Source organism: Gadus macrocephalus, chromosome 20 (assembly GCF_031168955.1).
Source record: "Gadus macrocephalus chromosome 20, ASM3116895v1".
NCBI lineage: Eukaryota > Metazoa > Chordata > Actinopteri > Gadiformes > Gadidae > Gadus > Gadus macrocephalus.
In genome coordinates, this window is record NC_082401.1 from 11,950,092 (window position 1) to 11,973,805 (window position 23,714).

The window sequence follows — 23,714 nt, forward strand, 5'->3', positions numbered from 1 at the left end:
AAGGATAAAAAGCTATAAAAACTACAAAATGATTCTATCAATGCAGGCTATGTGGAAAATGTGCCGACTTTGGCTGAGCCTGGCTCCGCCCTCTTCCGCTACGTAGCTAAGATGGCTGCCGTTGAGTACGAAAAGTGTCCCATGATCGATCCACACTTCGCGGTTTGACCGTTTTGAGTACACATTCGGGTCCTTTCAGTACACTTATTTTTGCCCGATCTGACCTACGTACTCAAACTTAGGCTAGTATTTAGTACCTATGGATATTGGAACACGGCACAGGGTTGGGTCAGAGCATATGTGAAGGCCATTCACATATATTCACCTGAAACTGACTTTCTGGATGCGCTTTTCTTTCACACAGATTCTCATTTCTCCTGGTTTTCAGATGTTTATTTCAACCACTTTCACATCACGTTTTCTCAATTCTCTATTGTCTTTATTAAGGCCGTTTCTCAATTCCTAGCACGCGTACTACGGACTCGATGACTTGCAAGCACGTACTTGGCAAGTCTGTACTTCAAGCACATACTTGCGAGCACGCGAGTACGTACCTGCGATTGGAACAGCAGCGGACTCGATGACGTCACCACCTCTGCTCGTCCGTTAACTGTGCTACGGCCTCATTTAGGCATATAGGCCTACTACTGAACAATATCAACAAATGATATAAAACAAAATCCCAGCCTCTTTCATTTTCAAATAGTATGTAAATATTCTGAATGAATAAAAATTGAAAAGATATGCGTGTCATGTGTATAAGCTATACACACACGACTTTATATATATTTATATATTATCTTATATTATTATTATTATTATTATTATATTATATAAATATATATATAAGTTAAGAGTAACTTAAGCTACAGTTGTGCGTCTTCTCCATATTGTCCGCCATCGTACTGCTGCGAGTGCGAAATGCATCCTGGGATTTATAGCGATTGCAAGCACACACGAGCCACCTCCGATGCATGCTCGGTGAAACGGCGAGATCGAGCACGCATCAAGAACACTTCCGGGTTTTACGACAGTACTCGCTTGATGCGTGCTTCTAATTGGAACAGTGCTCGGGCAACGACTGATGACGTTTCACGAGTCCACGAGCACACGAGCACGCACAAGTACGCGAATTGAGAAACGGCTTAAATGTTCTGTGTATCCCCTGCATTACTCAGAATTACCCCTAGGGGTACCCGTACCCCCATTTGAGAACCACTGTTCTTAAAGGTCCCATGACATGAAAATCTCAATTTATGAGGTTTTCTAACATAAATATGAGTTCCCCTAGCCTGCCTATGGTCCCCCAGTGGCTAAAACTTGCGTTTGGTGTAAAACGAGCACTAGCTGTTCTGCTCGCCTTTGAAAAAACGGAGGCTCAAGCGCGCTGATTTGGAAATCTGTGCTCATGACGTCATGAGGAATCTCAGCTCCTCCCCTTACTCTGCCTGGCCCGCCCAGAGACGTTGGCCCGCCAATGAGACTCGACCGTGCGAGCGCCACGTGTGTGTGTGTGTGTGTGTGTGTGTGTGTGTGTGTGTGTGTGTGTGTGTGTGTGTGTGTGTGTGTGTGTGTGTGTGTGTGTGTGTGTGTGTGTGTGTGTGTGTGTGTGTGTGTGTGTGTGTGTGTGTGTGTGTGTGTGTGAATACACACACTGTAACGCAAGTGTTTCTTGTCGGTTCTTTGACGTGTCTTGTATTTCCACAACGAGACTGTCGTGGGGGTTATCTAAGCCATGGTTGAGAAGGAATTGGGGGAAAGGAACTTTGGTTTGACTCGCTGAAGTACATGAACTGCGACATGCCGCCGGTTGCCGCGAGGCACCATCGCCCGGCAGCGGGCAGCCGGCCGCAGGCAGCGCGCGGTTCAGTCGACTTCAGGTTGATGTGGAAGAACCAGAGACGTCGCAGAACCCGACAAAGTCGTTTGTGATTCATAATATCGTCTGGAGGCGCACACAATATGTTAATATGATATAGATATCTATGTATTATATGATATTATTTAGATATAGAGCTCCAGGACTGTAACGCAAGTGTTGTACACTTCCTTGTTATTTGGATAACCGTTCTGCTGTTGGTGTGATGGCGCATAAAGTCTGGTATTTCTACAACGAGACTCGTATTGGGGGTTATCTCAGCCAAGGTTGAGAATGAATTGGGGGGAAGGAACTTTGGCTTTGACTCCCTCAAGAACATGAACCACGACATGGAGGAGAAAGGGATTGTTGGCGGCGAATGTCTCCCGCTTGAGCCCCGCTGAGGGACCACCGCCGGAGGCGGAGGTGCATAAGCGCTGCCCGGTAAAGATCCCTTTCTCCTCCTTGTCGTGGTTCATGTTCTTGAGGGAGTCAAAGCCAAAGTTCCTTCCCCCAATTCATTCTCAACCTTGGCTGAGATAACCCCCAATACGAGTCTCGTTGTAGAAATACCAGATACAAGAGTCCGACGTCACACCAACAGCAGAACGGTTATCCAAATAACAAGGAAGTGTACAACACTTGCGTTACAGTCCTGGAGCTCTATATCTAAATAATATCATATACATAGATATCTATATCATATAACATATTGTGTGCGCCTCCAGACGATATTATGAATCACAAACGACTTTGTCGGGTTCTGCGACGTCTCTGGTTCTTCCACTTTCACATCAACCTGAAGTCGACTGAACCGCGCGCTGCCTGGTGCCGGCTGCCCGCTGCCGGGCGATGGTGCCTCGCGGCAACCGGCGGCATGTCGCAGTTCATGTACTTCAGCGAGTCAAATCAAAGTTCCTTTCCCCCAATTCCTTCTCAACCATGGCTCAGATAACCCCCACGACAGTCTCGTTGTGGAAATACAAGACACGTCAAAGAACCGACAAGAAACACTTGCGTTACAGTGTGTGTATTCACATTGATGTGGACGTTGAAGAACCAGGAACGTCGGCGAACCCAACGCGGTCGTTTGAGATTCATAATATCGGCTCACACAGCTTTTGGCCGTGATAATATATATTATATGATATAGATATCTGTGTAGGCTATATGATAATATTTAGATATAGAGCTCCAGGACTCCCGTGTGTTCTAGAATATTTACAGAACACGGCTAAAGGCTGTGTGCGGCTCGCCATTGCGATACATCCACTGTAAACAGAGCGCATGGTGGCTGCAAGCTGCTCAGGGCCACACCCCCACCCTCCTCCTTGACACGCCCACCGAAACAGCGCATTTGGGGGAAGCTCAATGTGCGACTGGCTCGGAGTGGCTGTAACTCTGCACCACGGCTGAATTTAGGGAACGTCTTTGAATACTGTGTTAGTTGCCCACTAATACCTATATTAAAGAATACATAAAATAGCATGTCATGGGACCTTTAATGTTCTCCAAAGCTTAACTCCCTTGTTCTCATCGTATGTAATGTATTAATATTCCGAACCATATTCTTGTTCCCCGGCGACGAACATGAAGGTCTTCATCGCCATCTGGTGTATTTCTCCAGGAAGGCCCAACCGCTCGTGTGTGTGTGTGTGTGTGTGTGTGTGTGTGTGTGTGTGTGTGTGTGTGTGTGTGTGTGTGTGTGTGTGTGTGTGTGTGTGTGTGTGTGTGTGTGTGTGTGTGTGTGTGTGTGTGTGTGTGTGTGTGCCAACTATAAAGCTATTTATAATTCTCTAATCATGGTATCATCTTGTTCAACAGATTGGGTTTGTAGTTCGAACTCTTTTTGATATTTAGAAGCTGCTTCTTGGATCCTGATTTTAACTTTAGGTTTAAGATATTTTTAAAACGATATCTGACACATTTGAAAAGTAACAGGCTGAGAAACCATATAGGCATTTATAGCTTTACAAGTATAATTTGCATAATTACGCCTATGAATGTTTAAATGTTGGAGTTTGTACAACAGCATATTATTATAATTCTTTAGGATAATTCACGAGCTGTTTTTCGACTTTTAATTTTTTGTTGAAGTTATTATTCTATAATAGGAATATTATTCGATCTATGTTTTTCCATTTCCTTTTTTTAAATGTATTACATATAAATATTCAATTCCCATGTTCATGTTGAAACCAAATAATATATTTTAACTATAACTATAACATTAAATTATACTTGATCACACATTTCTGGGTTGTTTTTCCCTATGGATAAATAAAGTTAAGTGCAAATATTCGATTTCAATTGCAATATAGCCTCCTATATAATGGATAACGGGTCTAACTGTTTTTATTTTTAAATAGGCTAATAGAATGACAATCGTTTCAAATTTATGCAACGAGTTCCAGGGTGACCCTGCGGCTCTTGTCCTTTTTATTTATTGGACTTCATCACATTACATCAGATACAGAAAACCTCCACAAACATTATCGTAGGCTATGAAAAATAAATAGGATTCCAGAAAGACATTTAAATAAAAGCTACGCTTAACCTATTATTAATTAGCCTATCTTTTAAACCACATCTATATTAAGAATTTAGATTTAAAATTTGTAAGATAAGCCTACGACAACTTAAAAAACGGTATTCTAGAACTGTGATAACGAAATACATTTTTAGGATTCTCACCGGCAAAAAGAGCGATGCCAGGAATTGCTACAGGACACTGAACATAAGACCTCCACGTCAGTCAGAAGATATCCGTCTAAAGAGTAAGAAGATCTCCATCTAAAGAGTCAGACCTCCACGTCAGAAGACCTCCGTCTAAAGAGTCAGACCTCCACGTCAGAAGACCTCCGTCTAAAGAGTCAGACCTCCACGTCAGAAGACCTCCGTCTAAAGAGTGATCCTCCCAGGTTGCTGTGGTCCGCGTGTGTCTACAGAGAGATGATCTCCACACCTCAGAAGTCCTCTTCTGTGGACCACGTGTGGCCCCACCTCCGCGTGGCTCACGTACAGTAGATCCAGAATGTTCTCATGTTCTCTCAGTGGCTGAGCAGCAAAACCTCGTCTCCCCGTCCACGCGGATCACCACGAGGAAATAAAATGAACCTTTGGCCCGTCTGCGAGTTAGGATCTCTTCTTTACATGTATATCTCTCTAAACGATAGATAGAGTGATAGTTGGAAAGAAGATAGATAGATAGATAGATAGATAGATAGATAGATAGATAGATCGATAGACCGATAGATAGATAGAAAGATAGACCGATAGACCGATAGATAGAAAGATAGACCGATGGTAGATGGTGGGGAGATTATTTTAGTTATGTGGATAAAAACTGTAGTAGCCAATGTCCTTCGTACAGTTCTTTTCACATTCTCGCGGCGGCAGCATCTCGGCCTTCAGCGGGGCCGCGAGGTCGGGCCCCGGGGGGTCGGGGCCCGGGGGCCCGGGGCCCACGAGGTCCAGACCCGGGGGATCCGACGGAGAGATCCGTCTCCTCTTCGCCTGTTCAAAAATCCCCGAGTCGCCCGAGTCGATGGACTTGATGGAAGACGGAGTCTCTATCCATGTGGGTTCCGACAGGTCTTTGGGCTTGAGGTCCTCTCCCGCCGGGGACCTCTCGGGGCCCGCCTGGTCCTCCTCAGCCAGGTAGTGCGACCCCGCCCTCCAGCAAGACAGCACCGCGCTGCCCGACTTGTTGCCGCTGCAGTACTGCGGCGGGCTGCGCGCGCCCCAGCCCGGGGGGTCCGGGTAGTACCCGAGCGGCAGGGGGGCTCTGCCGGAGCAGCCGGCGGGGGAGAGAGGGAGGGCCTTCACTCCGGCCGCCGCGTACGATAGCAGCGTGGCCGCGTTGCCCGCGAAGTCCGCCGCGTCGTACGCCGAGGCGGCAAAGTCCAGGCGGTTGTTGGCGGGAGCGACGAACCAGCGCTGCGGGGCGGCGGCGGGGGGCTCCTCGCTCTGCGGGGACAGCAGGCCGCCGCCGAGCGGGACGCTGCGGTCACTGCCGGGGCCGCCCCCCCCGCCGGGGTGGAAGCGGGACTTGGCGTAAGTGCTGACGAACTGGTCCTGCAGGAAGGAGCTGGCCATGGCGTAGCGCGCCCCCGGGACGATCTGTGCACGCGGAGAGTCGCCCGGGGAGGGCGTGAGACGGTCGATGTCGCAGCCCGTGTAGACGCTGCAACACAACACACTTGACGACCTGGGCATGCGCAGATCACCTCACGACTTTGGGGGCGGGATCCCCCAAATAATATAATCATATAATTATGAACACCATTATAGGCCCAATATAGGCCTACCCATAATACGATCATATGATTATGTATACTAATATAGGAGCAAACAGCCTATAATATAATCATAATTATGAATACTAATATAGGAGCAATATACCTATAGTATAATTATATAATCATGTATACTAATATAGGCCTATATTATCATACAAATATGATTACTAATATGAGCAATATACCTATAATATAATTATATAAGTATGAATATAGGCCTATAATATAATCATACAATTATGTATACCAATATACTATATATATATATATATATATATATATATATATATATATATATATATATATATATATATATATATATATATATATATATATATATATAATGTAATGCAAAGTATTTTAAAGTTTGACTATTTAGGCCGAAATATATTTTCGCACGGAGAATGAAATTCATATTTTTTGCTTTATTTCAATAAGGTAAAAAACGCACGTGTCGTAGTTGTCCCGGAAGCCCTTAGCGAAGGGGTTGTGGTCGATCTTCAGCTGCGTGATCTGGAACACAAGAGACAACGTCTTAAAGCAGCGGTACAGACACACGTCTTAAGGCAGCATTAGAGACACACGTCTTAAAGCAGCGATAGAGACACACGTCTTAAAGCAGCGGTACAGACACGCGTCCTAAAGCAGCAGTAGAGACACACGTCTTAAGGCAGCAGTAGAGACACACGTCCTAAAACAGCAGAGACACACGTCCTAAAGCAGTAGTAGAGACACGCGTCCTATAAAGCAGCAGTAGAGACACGGGTCCAAAAGCAGCGGTAGAGACACACGTCTTGAAGCAGCAGTAGAGACACACGTCTTGAGGCAGCAGTAGAGACACGGGTCCTAAAGCAGTGGTAGAGACACACGTCTTAAGGCAGCAGTAGGGGTTAGGGTTGGGAGCGGGCCCTACATCGGTGTTCTGGTAGGCGGTGACGGCGATGAACTGCGTCTCGGTGAAGGTGAAGGTCTGGACGCGGCCCGGCTGGCTCGAGTCCTCGGTCCCGTCCTCGTTCACCTCCACCACGTGGAGCCTGGGCTGGTACTTATGGAGCGACTGAAGCACCACCATCTGGAGACATGAACGATGAACACATTAATACAGACTGGAGCACCACCATCTGGAGACATGAACGATGAACACATTAATACAATCTGTACACACACAAACATACACGCACACACTGAATACAGTCTGTACACACACACACACACACACACACACACACTCACTCACTCACTCACTCACTCACTCACTCACTCACTCACTCACTCACTCACTCACTCACTCACTCACACACACACACACACACACACACACACACACACACACACACACACACACACACTACAGTCTGAATACAGTCAGAACACTGAAGGCCTGACTAGGAGATTATATATATAGGTATTATATTATTATTTATATTATATTATTATTAGGAAAAAATATACATTATTTATAATGCAATTCTCTAGGCCGTTATACAAATCTAAAAGGTGAGCAGACTACTGTAATTAGTCATAGGCCTATTATATTAATAAATTAGTATTATTGAAACGGTAGCCTAATACAATAATAATAATAATAAAAAAAAATAAATAAAAAATAATAATAATAATAATAATAATAATAATAATAATAATAATAAACTAGGCTAAACCACATCGGCTACCAGGCGGAGTAATTAAATATGACAGATCATACCTGGCCCGTGTTGTTGGACGCTCCCTTATTGTTCGTCAGCTTCAGTTTTCCGAAGGAGATCTCCTGGCGCATCCAGTGTGCACCGGTGTTCGGGGAGTCGGGGTGCATGTACACACGGTTCCCTGAGGAAGAGGAGGACGAAGAGGAGGGCTCAACACTTCAACAAACCCCTCGCGAAGTCGAACACCGTCGGCGGACTGATGGAGGATAATATCATTCAATGATATTATAACTAGGATGTCAATATAGATATTATAAGTATGATATCTATATATCAATATAGATATTATAAATATGATACCTATGTATCAATATAGATATTATAACTATGATATATATATATATATATATATATATATAGGCTATATAAAGGCCTATATCAATATCAATATTATGAATGTGATATGTATATATATATATATATATATATATATATATATATATATATATATATATATATATATATATATATACACATAGGCCTATAGGCCTATATATACATATATATATATAGGCCTATATATAGGCCTATATTATAAATGTGATATCTATAAATAATCGAACTGTGATATATATATCTATAAATATAGATATTATAAATATGATATCTATATATCAATATAGATATGATAACTATGATATATATCTCTAAATATAGATAGGCCTATTATAAATTACCCGTCACGTTTGTGTCCGCCTTGCCGCACGGGACCCACTTCCCGCCCTGGAAGCGCCAGTGGTTGGGGTCCGCGAGGACGACGTCCACGAAGACGTTGTAGTGCGCCGCGGGGTCGAGGCCCGACACGTTGAAGCTAAGGAACGGGAACATCCGGCTGGGAGGCCAGAGAAACACAATCAACCGTTATTAAGTCGATTAATTAGAGAGGAAGCCCCCCAATGTCTCAATTTCTCATCATCTCGATACTCTTGCAAAAGAAACGATGAGAAGATTTGCTTTCTTAAATGCTTAAACCCTGCTTTCCAAAATAATCAAAGAAGTAAATTAAAATACAATGTAGTGCTTGGCACTGGTTTCTATTAACATCCTACTGTGCCGACAGACAGCGATATATTGTTGTTTCTCTTTTTTTTGACAAATGGACTTGTTTTGACAAATGGTAAATTAGCGACGACTGCTTCTTCCCCAAATAATGTTAGTCGGTCCCATCTTATTATTAGTTATATAATAACTAATATTAATAATATAATAAATAAGAGAGTTATGTCATAACTAATAATAATAACTGATAGCAGAGCCTCCTACCGTCCTTGCTTGGTGATGATCATCTCGGTCTGGTGCCGGTGGAACTTGAGCCACAGCGCCCGGTTGCAGAGGTACACCTGCGCCTTGCCCGGCACCAGGCCGGCCTGCGGGGAGAACTGGTAGAAGGCGGATCCCTGGTACGTGTGTCCGTACTGCTGGCCGTACGGGTAGCCGGCGGCCGGGTAGCCCTGCGGTGCCGCGGGGCTCAGCAGGCCGCTGTAAGCTCCGTTGGAGATGACCGGGTGGTGCGCCATGTAGCGGCCGGGGCTTCCGATGGAGAAAGCGGGGTGAGCGGCACTGTGTTGGCCGGGGTAGGGGAACATGGTGCTCGGAGCGGCGGAGACTGACTGCGGTGGAGCGGGCTGAGAGGAGGTACACCTTCCTGCTGCAGATCCATCGAAATTATGACGAGTGTCAGAGAGTCCGTGCAGATCAGGAGCGGCTTTGCCCCTCTGGACGTCCCCTGAAGCGTCCTCTGAGTCCGGGAGCCCGTCCGCCTCTGACTGGTTCCTCATCTCCCTGGAGGAGGTGTTCTTCAGAGGTGCGCGTGTTTCTGGGCTGTCACTCGGGCCGGTAATAGGATGGTCCTGTAGCGCACGCTCAGAGGAGCCGCCGAAGCCGCTGCCCACATTCACACATTCACATTCACCCACACACCTCTCAGAGAGCGGTGGCGAGGTACGATCCTCAACCTGCATGGCTCACCGGCTCCGTGGTAGCGTTAGTAGAGCGGCGGTATCACGAGCTTTACGCACGGGAACCTGCCGGCCCGACACTGGACGGGTGGAGGTATTTGGTGGAAAGCAAATTAGCCAATTGACACCAACCTGCCTGGAGGAGGCTTTTCTCTCTGCATCGTTAATCAAACAAGCGTTCTCATTGGTTAGCTGGAGACAGTAATTTAATTAGACAGCTCTTAATGAGGACAACCTGAGGATCGCTCAGACAAACGGAGCGTTGGGCGGCGGAGGCCGACTGACGGAAATCAGGCTCGAAACTCCTTAGAACGCCATCAGACGCTTTATAACGCCGTTATGTGCTTTATAACGCCATCAAATGCTCTATAACGCCATCAGACGCTCTGTAACACAATAAGACCATCAGACTCTCTATAACGCCATTAGACCATCAGACGCTATAACGCCATCAGACCATCAAGCCATCAGACGCTCTATAACGCCATCATAGCACCAGACGCTCTATAACGCCATCAGATTCTCCCCCCATCTCTTTATCTGCTGTTGTTTACTATTGATGCGCTATGAGTGCCAAAGTGTGTCCAGGAGAAACGGAGATCCATTATTAACGCCCAGATGACGGCTGACAGGCGAGGCTCGAGATGTTCGCGATACGGTGAGAACCTGGCGGCCCTCCGAGACGTTTAGAGGTCCCGGGGCGGATTAATATTGGAGGACTAAGAACCACTGGTACCGGACCATCGGGAAAGACAGGGGAAACAGAAAGAGGAGAAAATAAATAATACCATGGAAAATTATGTCAAGACAAAAACAAGATGTGATGTATTTGGTAAAGTTGTTTTATCAAATGAATAAAGTGCTTTGTTTTACTGGTTTACACGGTAGCCTATTTATATTGGGGGAGAAAACTCTAAATTCGGTGGAAGCTCTTGGGATTTCTAAAGCTGTATGCCTGCAGGGATCATATTCATAACAAGCTTCTGCTTATCGTATTAATGGTAACTGCGGCCGAGATCATCTTACCACACAACCATAAAGACACAAAGAGCCCGACGGGTGTCGGCGTCTCTGAACCACCGCACTCTGATCCACCATGGAGACCAACACTCAGAAGAACGCTTGGATTTTACGCCATTCTATTCTAACAGCAAAATCAGAATTCATCAACTTCAGGCCATACATTTCTACATATTTTGAAAGGTTTTGAGATGTTTGACAATCTATTTAGATTAACTTTAATATTAAAATAAAATCATCAGAATGTTTAGAAGATTGATGCTCCTATTCCCCCCCCCTCCCCCCCAGGACACACGTATGGGATATATATATATATATATATATATATATATATATATATATATATATATATATATATATATATATATATACACATATAAGCCTTCTAGCTTTATATTGTGTGATTGATTTGATGAATAAATCGCTCTATAAATTCTACTCATTGTTATGATTCTTAGATTATGATTATGATTTTGATTATGATTCCTATTCTCATTATTTTTATTCTTACCATACTTTAGCCCAACCAATACAAACATCCTACATTTATTATTACTTCATTGTGGAGATTTAAGTTTATTTTAATACTTTGTGTATTTCTTTTTAACTTGCCAAGATATTTATACCCTACCGCAGAAATGACTAAATTGGGGGAGCGAGCGTTTCCACGCGCGTGGCGGAGTGCTGGCCGCTAATGAAGAGCCGCAGCGAGGCTAACAAGAGGTCATTACAGCGCAGCTATAGGGTCCAGCAATCTATTCCTGTGAAACATGCAAGCACGGGCTTGCCTGCAGCAGACAGGCCACGCTGCACTCCACTCATTACAGACTACGGTTCACTTCCATCGCGGAGCTTTAATAACCAAACCGGCTTGTTGTTTTGTTTTTTTCTCTTCCAGTGTTCCTGAACCAATTGTTGAGTCAGCCATGCGCCCCCCCCCCCCCCCCCCCCCCCCCCCCCAGTCTCTTGTTTATCCCCTCCAGGGCGGGCTGCTATTGGCCAGGACAGCAGCCTGGAGGAGTTGATTAGACCTGGGGGGGGCGGCTGGGGGGGGGTCCTGTGTTCTCTGCCAGTTAGCAGGCAGCCCCCTGACCTCTGACCCAGGGGTCAGAGGTCAGCTCGTACAACATCATCATCACTGAGTCAACACATGCTTAGAACCAGGTGAGTGTATATACAGCAAGTAATTACCTGCCTAAGAATTAGCATAAGCACAGAGACTAATAATTTATGTTTAGTTAAAAACAATCCTCTCTTCATTTCACAACCATAAAAACGCAATAGTTCAAGCAAAACTAATGCAGTGACATATTGTGGTAATTTATCAGAATAAGTATATAACAGTCATACTCCATATAGTGTGCAGTGGCCAGAGCTCATGTGGTATATCTAGAAGACAGGGAGGTGGTGTAGTTCTTTATAGAAGATAGAGAGCGGTATTGTGGCTATTTGGTGAAGACAGTTGGGTACCATAGTTATTAGTAGGAGATAGAGAGAGATCTTTTAGTTCTTTGGTGAAGGTAAATGGGCACTTTAGTTCTTAGTAGACTATATATGGGTACTGTAGTTCTTAGTAGACAATAGAGAGAGGGCTTGTAGTTCTGGGTGAGGAGCTGCCGGTTCGGCCCCGGGGTCTAATGGACTAACGTGAAACAGGCGGACTGGAGGCTGAAAGGGAGCTCAGCTCAGGGGCGCCCGGCGGCCCTCCACTGTCAGCTCAGTGATGCAGTGCAGGGTGACGAGCACATGATCAGCCACCAGGACACCACAGCCAGGACACCGACGCCAGGACACCGCCACCAGGACACCGCCACCAGGACACCTCCGCCAGGACACCTCTGCCAGGACACCTCCGCCAGGACACCTCCGCCAGGACACCGCCACCAGGACACCGCCACCAGGACACCGCCACCAGGACAGCTCTGGGCCGCCCGGCAGGTGAAACTGCTTCTCCTGCCTGGGAGAGGGCGCGTCCCCTGTCGGCGGGGTAAACACTCGGCTGTCAGGCCGGTAATAAGGGCTGAACTAAAAGGGAAGGATTTGGCATTCATGACAGGTAGTGGCTTATATTACAGTGGCACTCAAAATGTCATGTGAATGCATTTAAGATGCCTTTTAACTTATTGATGTTGTTTGCCAGACGTCACATCGCAATTTCATCAATAAATCAAGTTGAAGTATTTCTTCCTTTTCTGCCCTGACTCTGTGGGCGGGAGCGGCGCTGTTTACCGGGAGCGTTAATTACCGGCACGCGGCGGCTAATCTGCTAAGTGTTGTGGTGGCGGCGGCCGGGGGGGGGCCTTTGTTGTTCAGTGGGACGCTAACACAGACGAGGCCCCCTGTGGTCTGTGGCCATCAGCGGGCGCCTGTCACCTGGAATCAGGGTGCAGACAGCTGGAGCCCCCCCCCCACCCCCACGGTGAGGCTGGTGGACAGTTGTGGCTTTTAAAGCCCTTATTACCCCCCCCCCCCCCCCCCCTGCCCCCTCGTCCCCCCCTCCCCGGACACACGGCCGCGCCACATCCGCCCAGAAGTGCTCTCCTCTGCTCATTATTGATGTCACTGAATGATGCACCGTCGAACAAACACACACACACACACACGCACACACACACACACACACACACACACACACACACACACACACACACACACACACACACACACACACACACACACACACACACACACACACACACGCACACACGCACACACGCACACACGCACACACTCACACACGCACACGCGCGCGCGACGAGCACCTGACCACCAAGCTAACTGCGACCGCAATACGGACAGCTAATCACCCTCTGCTCACACGACCTGATCGTCCTAAAAAAACTCTGCGGCTCTCTCCAACACATGAAGCTCCTACTGCAGTGCTCCATGAAGCATCCTGCTCTCCATGAAGCATCCTGCTCTCCATGAAGCCACCTGCTCTCCATGAAGCCACCTGCTCTCCATGAAGCCACCTGCTCTACATGAAGCATCCTACTCTCCATGAAGCATCCTACTGTCCATGAAGCATCCTGCTCTCCATGAAGCATCCTGCTCTCCATGAAGCCACCTGCTCTACATGAAGCATCCTACTCTACATGAAGCATCCTACTCTCCATGAAGCATCCTACTGTCCATGAAGCATCCTGCTCTCCATGAAGCACCCTGCTCTCATGAAGCCACCTGCTCTACATGAAGCACCTGCTCTACATGAAGCATCCTGCTCTCCATGAAGCATCCTACTGTCCATGAAGCATCCAGCTCTCCATGAAGCATTCTGCTCTCCATGAAGCATCCTGCTCTACATGAAGCATCCTACTCTACATGAAGCATCCTGCTCTCCATTAAGCATCCTGGTCTCCATGAAGCATCCTGCTCTACATGAAGCATCCTACTGTCCATGAAGCATCCTGCTCTCCATGAAGCATCCTACTGTCCATGAAGCTTCCTGCTCTCCATGAAGCATCCTGCTCTACATGAAGCATCCTACTGTCCATGAAGCATCCTGCTCTACATGAAGCATCCTACTGTCCATGAAGCTTCCTGCTCTAGTGCTGTAACATAAGCTGAAGCATAGTTTTCCTTAAATGAACAGAGGGATGTCAAACCTTGCCTGGGCTCTTTGAAGAGCGAATAGGGAATTTAGTAACCAGTTAGTATTATTCAGTAGCATCGGAAACGTACCATTGGTTTGCAGGGCGCGTTCCTTCAGTTACACACGTAAGCTGGAATACTTAAATGTTACCAATGTATTGGACTGAAAGTTGCAATTTAAGTTTCTTTATTGCATTCCCAATAAAGTTTTGAAACCTTCCTTTTCGACCTGGTTTCGGTCCAGGACACAAAACCAGGGGATCCTCAACAAGGCCAAGCAGACAGGATGATTACTGAATGGATTCTGGGAATACTTGAGAAACACTTTCCAACCATAAATATGTAAATAAAATGGTTTATAATGTGTACAGAAAGGGACATCTGAAAAAAACAAGTACATCTCAAGCAACTGCTAAACCATGTGAGTATCCTGTGAGTACCCTGTGTGTTCCCTGTGAGTAGTCTGAAAGTACCTTGTTTAGTGTTCATCTGCCTAAAGACACAGCCCTGGCCCAAAAATACATTCCGGAAATAATGTCAGAAATGCCAACGCAGGCTGCGTAGCTAACGTCCCGTCTCTGATACCTTCATCACCTGCTCAGCCCCTTATCACCGGCGGCGGTTCATCCGCTCCCCCGTGCAGTATTCATGGAGCCGTCGGGCCGCCAAGTGCATCCTGGGTCGGGATCATTTTGTTGTTTCTGAGGAGGGGGGGGGGGGGGGGGGGGGACGCTCCACAGCATGAAATATTCACACAACTCGACTATTCAGACCATTTTCTGATGAAAAGCGCGAAGAAATGAAACTGACTTATGCCAAGTGAATATCAGTGGCCTGCTGTGATTTCACGGGACGGGGTTTTGCGACTCTTGAATTTTTTATAAACTGTTTCCACCGCGGCCGGTGGAAGACCCTCGGAGACCCCAGAGCGCCAGGGGCCTGGGACAGACAGAGGGACAGAGGGACAGAGGGACGGACCAGGCCGAGGAACGAAGGACCTGAGGGACGGACCGAGAGACAGACAGAGGGACGGAGGGACAGACTGAGGGACAGAGGGACAGACTGAGGTACAGAGGGACGGAGGGACAGAGAGACAGACAGAGGGACAGAGGGACAGACAGAGGGACTGAGGGACGGACCAGGCCGAGGGACGAAGGGACTGAGAGACAGACAGAGGGACTGAGGGACAGACTGAGGGACAGAGGGACAGACAGAGGGACGGAGGGACAGAGAGACAGCCAGAGGGACAGACTGAGGGACAGAGACAGACTGAGGGACGGAGGGACAGAGAGACAGACAGACAGAGGGACAGACAGAGGGACTGAGGGACGGAGGGACTGAAGGACGGACCGGAGAGAGGGACAGAGGGACGGAGGGACGGACCTCTCGGGAGACGTCCCCCTCAGAGACCCTGGGGTTCCCGTCCTCTCAGGACAGCCTCATCTGGGACCTGAGGCTCAGGCCACCGGCCCTGGACCGGCAGGTGGAACTGATGAATAGGAGGCTCTGGTAGGACCTGGTCAATATGTTACTGATAGGACCTGGTCAATATGTTACTGATAGGATGGTAGGACCTGGTCAATATGTTACTGGTAGGGTGCTGTATTAGGACCTGGTCAATATGGTACTGATAGGTGCTGTCGTAGGACCTGGTCAATATGGTACTGATAGGACTGATAGGACCTGGTCATTATGTTACTGATAGGACCTGGTCATTATGTTACTGATAGGACCTGGTCAATATGTTACTGATAGGACCTGGTCAATATGTTACTGATAGGATGGTAGGACCTGGTCAATATGTTACTGATAGGATGGTAGGACCTGGTCAATATGTTACTGATAGGACCTGGTCAATATGTTACTGATAGGATGGTAGGACCTGGTCAATATGTTACTGGTAGGGTGCTGTATTAGGACCTGGTCAATATGGTACTGATAGGTGCTGTCGTAGGACCTGGTCAATATGGTACTGATAGGAGGCTCTGGTAGGACCTGGTCATTATGTTACTGATAGGACCTGGTCAATATGTTACTGATAGGACCTGGTCAATATGTTACTGATAGGATGCTGTTGTAGGACCTGGTCAATGGATATGTTGCATTCTTTTATTTCGGATACATCAATTGTATGAATTATTTCTGTTAGAGCTTGATGGTAGAATCAGATAACAGCAGGATCTTGTCACCATGAATAAAACGTGATTAACATTGCTTATGTTAATCGAGAAAGCCAAAAAAAAATGCCATCTCGGTCTGCACAAAATACACTTCAGTAAAAAGCAGGAGCAAGCAGGCGATTGTGGTGTTACCAGAATAATCGTCATTAAAATCACAGGCAACAACACCCGGCGCGACTCGAGCTCATTGGGAATGCAGTGTGAAGAGAGAGGCCCACAGATTAGCACTCCCTACGTAACTCATGTTTCATTTATCCAGCAGCAGTCCTGTCAGGGCCCCGACGGTCTGCCGGAGAATTAGCCGAGGAAAAACAGCTGAGCTGGAGACCCCAAACGCAGAGCTATAAAAATAAAGGCGGCTTTTAGAAGAAGCGCCACTCAAACTCAAGATGGATGAACAACCCTTTAGAGTCGGAGCAAAGGGGCGGCTATCCTTAGCATCTTCAACACGGTATTAGCAGTGTTGGTATCATTAGTATTATTGGTATTATCCCTGCTAATACTGCATTAAAGTCTTTATCGTGGTATCAGCATAATTAGTATTATGGGTATTAACTCTGCTAATACTGCGTTAATGTCTTTACCGTGGTATTAGCATAATTTGTATTATGGGTATTAACTCAGCTAATACTGCGTTAATGTCTTTAACGTGCATTAGCATAATTAGTATTAATTGTATTATCTCTTCTAATACAGCATTAATGTCTTTAACGCAGTATTAGCAGTACAGTATTATTAGTATTTTCACTGCAAATACTGCATTAATGTATTTTATTTGGTTTGAACAGTATTAGTATTATTGGTATTATCTCTGCTAATACTGTGTTAATGTCTTTAACACGGTAGTAGCAGTATTAGTATTATTGGTATTATCTCTGCTAATACTGTGTTAATGTCTTAAACGCAGGAATATCAGTATTAGTAGTAGTAGCATTATCACTGCAAATACTGGGTTAATGTCTTTAAAGAGCAAGCAGTATAGTATTGGTAGTATTATCACTGCTAATACTGCGTTAAAGACATTAACGCAGTATTAGCAGTATTAGTATTAGTATGTTTTATTGGATTGATATCCTGAGAAGACTGAGCTCTAATCTTAGCGAGCCGTTGATAATGAAACACAGTAACCTCTGTACTCATTGTTCTTAACGTCAAACTGCTTATTTATCCTGATGGACGCCCGGCGGGCGCGACGCTCGCTTCAAAGTATGAGCAGCACACCTCAGCAACAGCACACAAAAACACAAAGAAACAAGCGACCTTGCATTCAACTCTGAGTTAGCCCCTAAACCAATCTGTGTGCTGGAGTGGGCCTCCCCTCCCAGGGCACGGACAAATGGAATTGCCTCTCACATTCAAAGACAGCTCTCTGAAGGTGATAATAGAGACGCTCCCTGCTGTCTGCAGGCAGGAAATAGGAAAGTGGCATATGGGGCCAGGAACCAAATCGAGAGGAGATGTGACCAGGGAAGAAACCAAAGGTTAATGATCAGCTCTCAGTCCTACAGGGACACAAATCATGTTCCAAGTTGAAAAGGAGCAGAAAAATAAAGCAATGTCAAGAGATTCATGTCTCCACTACATCTGCTTCTAGCTGAGAGTGAGGAAGTATTGCCTTGTTGTGGATCAGATAATGCCAGAAAGATGGAGGACAGGTTGTTTGGTGAAGGAGGAGGCGTTGTAAAAGCATTAACGTATCAACGGCACATAGGACTGAGGTTCAGGACACCCCGTAGGAGTAGCGGATCTCCATACAGCGAGGAGACAAAGTAATACAAGAAACAACGCCAACACAAACAGTCGGTCATGTGTCGTCAGCCTTTGTCAGCCACACTCCAGTTAGTGTGACGGGTGTTCCAGGAGGTCTGGGCAGCAGCATCTCCTCCAGTCATGAACAACTGATCCTTCTCCACTTGTTCTCCTTTAATCGAGACTCACCCACTGGGCCAGCAGGAAGCAGTGAACCACTAATGTGTCCCTTACAGAAACACCAGTGGAACCTGAGAATGAGCCCTGGACCAGGTGGGAGGTGTTCTGGCGACAGGAGGGGATGTACATTAGAGACAGAATTTAAAATGTTCACCCTGTCCCCCCCCCCCCGGGCTGCGACCGGGGGCCCTTTCGGTGCGAGCTGGACTCTTAAATCCCATTAAAAACCTGTGAAAAAAAAGCCTTTTATTATCGTTTTGCTCTCAGCTTCTCTCCTGTTGGTTCAGTTTCTTGAGTATTATGAAGAAGACGAAATGAGACACGGGTTAGCCACTGCTAAGGACGTTAGGCTAGCAGGGTCAGCGGGCCGAGATGCCTTCACACACACACACACACACACACACACACACACACACACACACACACACACACACACACTCATGCACGTACGCATGCACGCACACACAGACGCAAACACACACACACACACACTCACACACACACACACTCACACACACACACTCACACATGGAGGAGAGATATAGCCATGTGGATTAAGGCAGGCATGCACACACAAACACACACACACGAACAAACGTGAAATGTGTGCTGAATAAATGTAAATGAAAACACACCTCCTTGAATATGTAGGCAGGTGAACATGTTGGATTTTAAGAGCTGTGTCAGACCCGAGGGGCCAGGCCCCGGCCCCCGGGCCCCGGGCCAGAGCCCACAGCTGGATCATTTCAAACATGACAAGATAACACTTAGAAGCAGAGGTGGCACGGCGGTGTCTTCAGAGCAGCTCGATCGATCCTCCGGTGGCCCTATCACCTAGCGGCCATCGTGACTCCCTCTGGACCTAACAGTAGCGCTGTCAGCCTCATCTCCCTGCTAGTGGGCTGACCACGCCCCCAGTGGGCTGACCACGCCCCCAGTGGACTGACCACGCCCCCAGTGGGCTGGCCGGGACCATGTGGGGAACCAGCCGCGCTGTGAAGGATATGCAAAGGTTCATTCTTATACTGTTTCCCATCAATCGTCATCAAAGTCCACCACAGTGAGGAGTATGTGTCGGCTCACCCTCAGTTCGTTCAACATCTTTTATAGAAAATAAAACAAAATGGCCGCTGTTCTTTCTTTGTCTTCATGTGCTGTGTTCCAATATCCATACTATCAGTACTTACTAGCCTTAGTTTGACTACGTAGGGCGTTCCAATTCAGATCGGGCGAAAAAAAGTGTACTGAAAGGACACGATGGTGTACTCAAAACGGTCAAATCACGAAGTTTGTGGCGATGTACACTTTTCGTACTCAACGACAGCCATCTTAGCTACGTAGCGGAAGAGGGCGGAGCCAGGCTGAGCCGAAGTCGTCACATTTTCCAAATAGCCTGCATTAATAGAGTCATTTTGGAGTTTTTATAGTTTTTATAGCTTTTTATAGCTGCAAGGGGTAAAGAGTTCACCGTTCAAAGCGGGTTGTTTATTGCGGGGAGGAGCCGTGGCGGGAGTCGTGATCGTAATTTCCGGTTAGTGCACCACAGAGTATTCGATTTGGAACAACACTGATATCTGAAAATTAGCGCACTTAGTGAGTGCGGATAGTGTACTACGTTTAAGTGTACTCATGGAAGTATGGATATCGGAACGCGGCACTGGAAATACAGCAGAGAAATGAATAACAGGGAGCCCAAACCCTCACCCTAACCCTCACCCAAACCCCAACCCTAACCCTCAACCTCACCCTCACCCAAACCCTAACCCTCACCCAAACCCTCACCATCACCCTCAACCTCACCCACACCCTAACCCTCCCCCTAACCCTCAACCTCACCCTAACTAGCCTCACGTGATGGAACCAATCCAGATACACACATGCTGCCACTGTCCTGATCCTCTCTCCCCTCCCCCCTCCCCCCTCTCCCCTCTCCCTTCTCCCCCCTCTCCCTGCTCCCCTCTCCCCCTCTCCCCTCTCCCCTCTCCCCCTCTCCCTATCTCCTGTCTCTCTCCACACACTTAATCTGAATCCCTAAATAAAAAATAAAATATCTCTTTCAAATATTCAGCAGTGCCATTTCCCCCTGCCTGGACAAGGAAGGGGATATTGTTTAATAATGCAGAGAAATAAGGATCTACCCTGCTCTGGTCTGCAGACATGACAAAGAGAGAGAGAGAGAGAGAGAGAGAGAGAGAGAGAGAGAGAGAGAGAGAGAGAGAGACAGAGAGAGAGAGAGAGAGAGAGAGAGAGAGAGAGAGAGAGAGAGAGAGAGAGAGAGAGACCTCTTCCGCTACGTAGCTAAGATGGCTGTCGTGAGTACGAAAAGTGTACATCGCCACAAACTTCGTGATTTGACCGTTTTGAGTACACCATCGTGTCCTTTCAGTACACTTTTTTTTTCACACTACCACACCACCACACCACCACACCACACCACCACACCACACCACACCACCACACCACCACACTACCACACCACCACCACACCACCACACCACCACCACCACCACACCACCACACCACACCACCACACCACACCACACCACCACACCACCACACCACCACACCACCACACCACCACCACCACCACCACCACCACACCACCACCACACCACCACACCACACCACCACACCACCACACCACACCACCACACCACCACACCACCACACCACCACCACACCACCACCACTCCACCACCACCACCACACCACCACCACCACCACCACACCACCACACCACACCACCACACCACCACCACACCACCACACCACACCACCACCACACCACACCACCACACCACCACCACACCACCACACCACACCACCACCACCACACCACACCACCACACCACCACACCACACCACCACACCACACCACCACACCACCACACCACACCACCACCACACCACACCACCACACCACACCACACACCACACCACACCACCACACCACCACCACACACCACACCACCACACCACACCACACCACACACCACACCACCACACCACCACACCACACCACACCACCACACCACACACCACCACACCACACCACCACCACACCACCACACCACACCACCACCACCACACCACACACCACACCACACCACCACACCACCACACCACACCACCACACCACACCACCACCACACCACACCCACCACACCACACCACCACCCCACCAACCACCACACCACCACACCACCACCAACCACCACCACACCACACCACACCACCACACCACACCACCACCACCACACCACCACACACACACCACCACCACACCACACCACCACCACACCACCACCACACCACCACCACACCACACCACCACCACCACCCACACACCACCACCACCACACACCACCACCCACCACCACACCACCACACCACCACCACCACCACACCACACCACCACCACCACACCACCACACCACACCACCACCACACCACACCACACCACACCACCACCCACACCACCACCACACCACCACCCACACCACCACCACCACCACACCACCACCACCACACCACCACACCACACCACCACACCACCACACCACCACCACCCACCACCACCACCACACCACACCACCACCACCACACCACCACACCACCACACCACCACCACCACCACACACACCACCACACCACCACACTCCACACCACACCACCACCACACCACCACACCACCACCACCACACCACACCACACACACCACACCACACACAACCACACACCACACCACACCACCCACACACCACCACCACCACCACACCACCCACACACCACACCACCACACACACACCACCACACCACCACACCACACCACCACACCACACCACCACCACCACACCACCACCACACCACCACCACCACACACCACCACACCACCACCACCACACCACCACACCACACCACCACCACCACACCACCACACACCACCACCACCACCACCACCACCACACCACCACCACCACCACCACCACCACACACACCACCACACCACCACACCACCACCACCACACCACCACCACCACACCACCACACCACACCACCACACCACCACACCACCACCACACCACCACCACACCACCACACCACCACACCACACCACCACACCACCACACCACACCACCACCACCACACCACCACACTACCACACCACACCACACACACCACCACACCACACCACACCACCACACCACCACCACCACCACCACACCACCACACCACCACACCACCACCACACCACCACACCACACCACCACACCACCACACCACACCACCACCACACCACCACACCACACCACCACACCACCACACCACCACACCACACCACCACACCACCACCACACCACCACACCACACCACCACCACCACACCACACCACCACACCACCACACCACCACCACCACACCACCACCACCACACCACCACACCACACCACACCACCACACCACACCACCACACCACACCACACCACCACACACCACACCACCACACCACCACCACCACACCACCACCACCACCACCACCACACCACCACCACACCACACACACACACCACACCACACACCACACCACACCACCACCACACACACCACACCACCACCACACCACCACCACACCACCACCACACCACCACCACACCACCACCACACCACACCACCACACCACACCACCACCACCACCACACCACCACCACCACCCACCACCACACCACCACCACTCCACACCACACCACCACACCACCACCACACCACCACACCACCACACCACCACACCACCACACCACCACCACACCACCACCACACCACCACCACTCCACACCACCACCACTCCACACCACACCACCACACCACCACCACCACCACCACACCACCACACCACCACACCACACCACCACCACACCACACCACACCACCACCACACCACCACCACACCACCACCACACCACCACCACACCACCACCACCACACCACACCACCACACCACCACCACCACCCACACCACCACCACCACACCACCACACCACCACCACTCCACACCACACCACCACACCACCACCACCACCACCACAACCACCACACCACCAACCACCACACCACCACACCACCACACCACCACCACACCACCACCACCACCACCACCACTCCACACCACACCAC

At 48.6% G+C, this 23,714-nt stretch overlaps 1 protein-coding gene across 1 annotated transcript; it reads right to left on the minus strand.

Annotated features, from left to right (window-relative positions):
* Positions 1-4,246: 4,246 nt before the first annotated feature.
* On the minus strand, positions 4,247-10,105 carry tbr1b (T-box brain transcription factor 1b). Its single transcript, XM_060039178.1, has 6 exons — positions 9,129-10,105; positions 8,543-8,697; positions 7,865-7,986; positions 7,073-7,231; positions 6,611-6,672; positions 4,247-6,044 (listed from the first exon to the last, which is right to left on the minus strand). Exons 1-6 carry the CDS (start codon positions 9,824-9,826, stop codon positions 5,186-5,188), a joined length of 2,055 nt encoding a protein of 684 aa, XP_059895161.1. The 5' UTR covers positions 9,827-10,105; the 3' UTR covers positions 4,247-5,185.
* Positions 10,106-23,714: the final 13,609 nt, after the last annotated feature.

Excerpts from the sequence above, each read along its gene's own strand:
- tbr1b (XM_060039178.1), bottom strand. The coding sequence starts at position 9,826 with ATGCAGGTTGAGGATCGTACCTCGCCACCGCTCTCTGAGAGGTGTGTG. Across the intron at positions 8,698-9,128 it reads ATCATCACCAAGCAAGGACG|CCGGATGTTCCCGTTCCTTA; the intron begins GTAGGAGGCTCT and ends CTGGCCTCCCAG. Across the intron at positions 7,987-8,542 it reads GGCGGACACAAACGTGACGG|GGAACCGTGTGTACATGCAC; the intron begins GTAATTTATAAT and ends CCTCTTCCTCAG.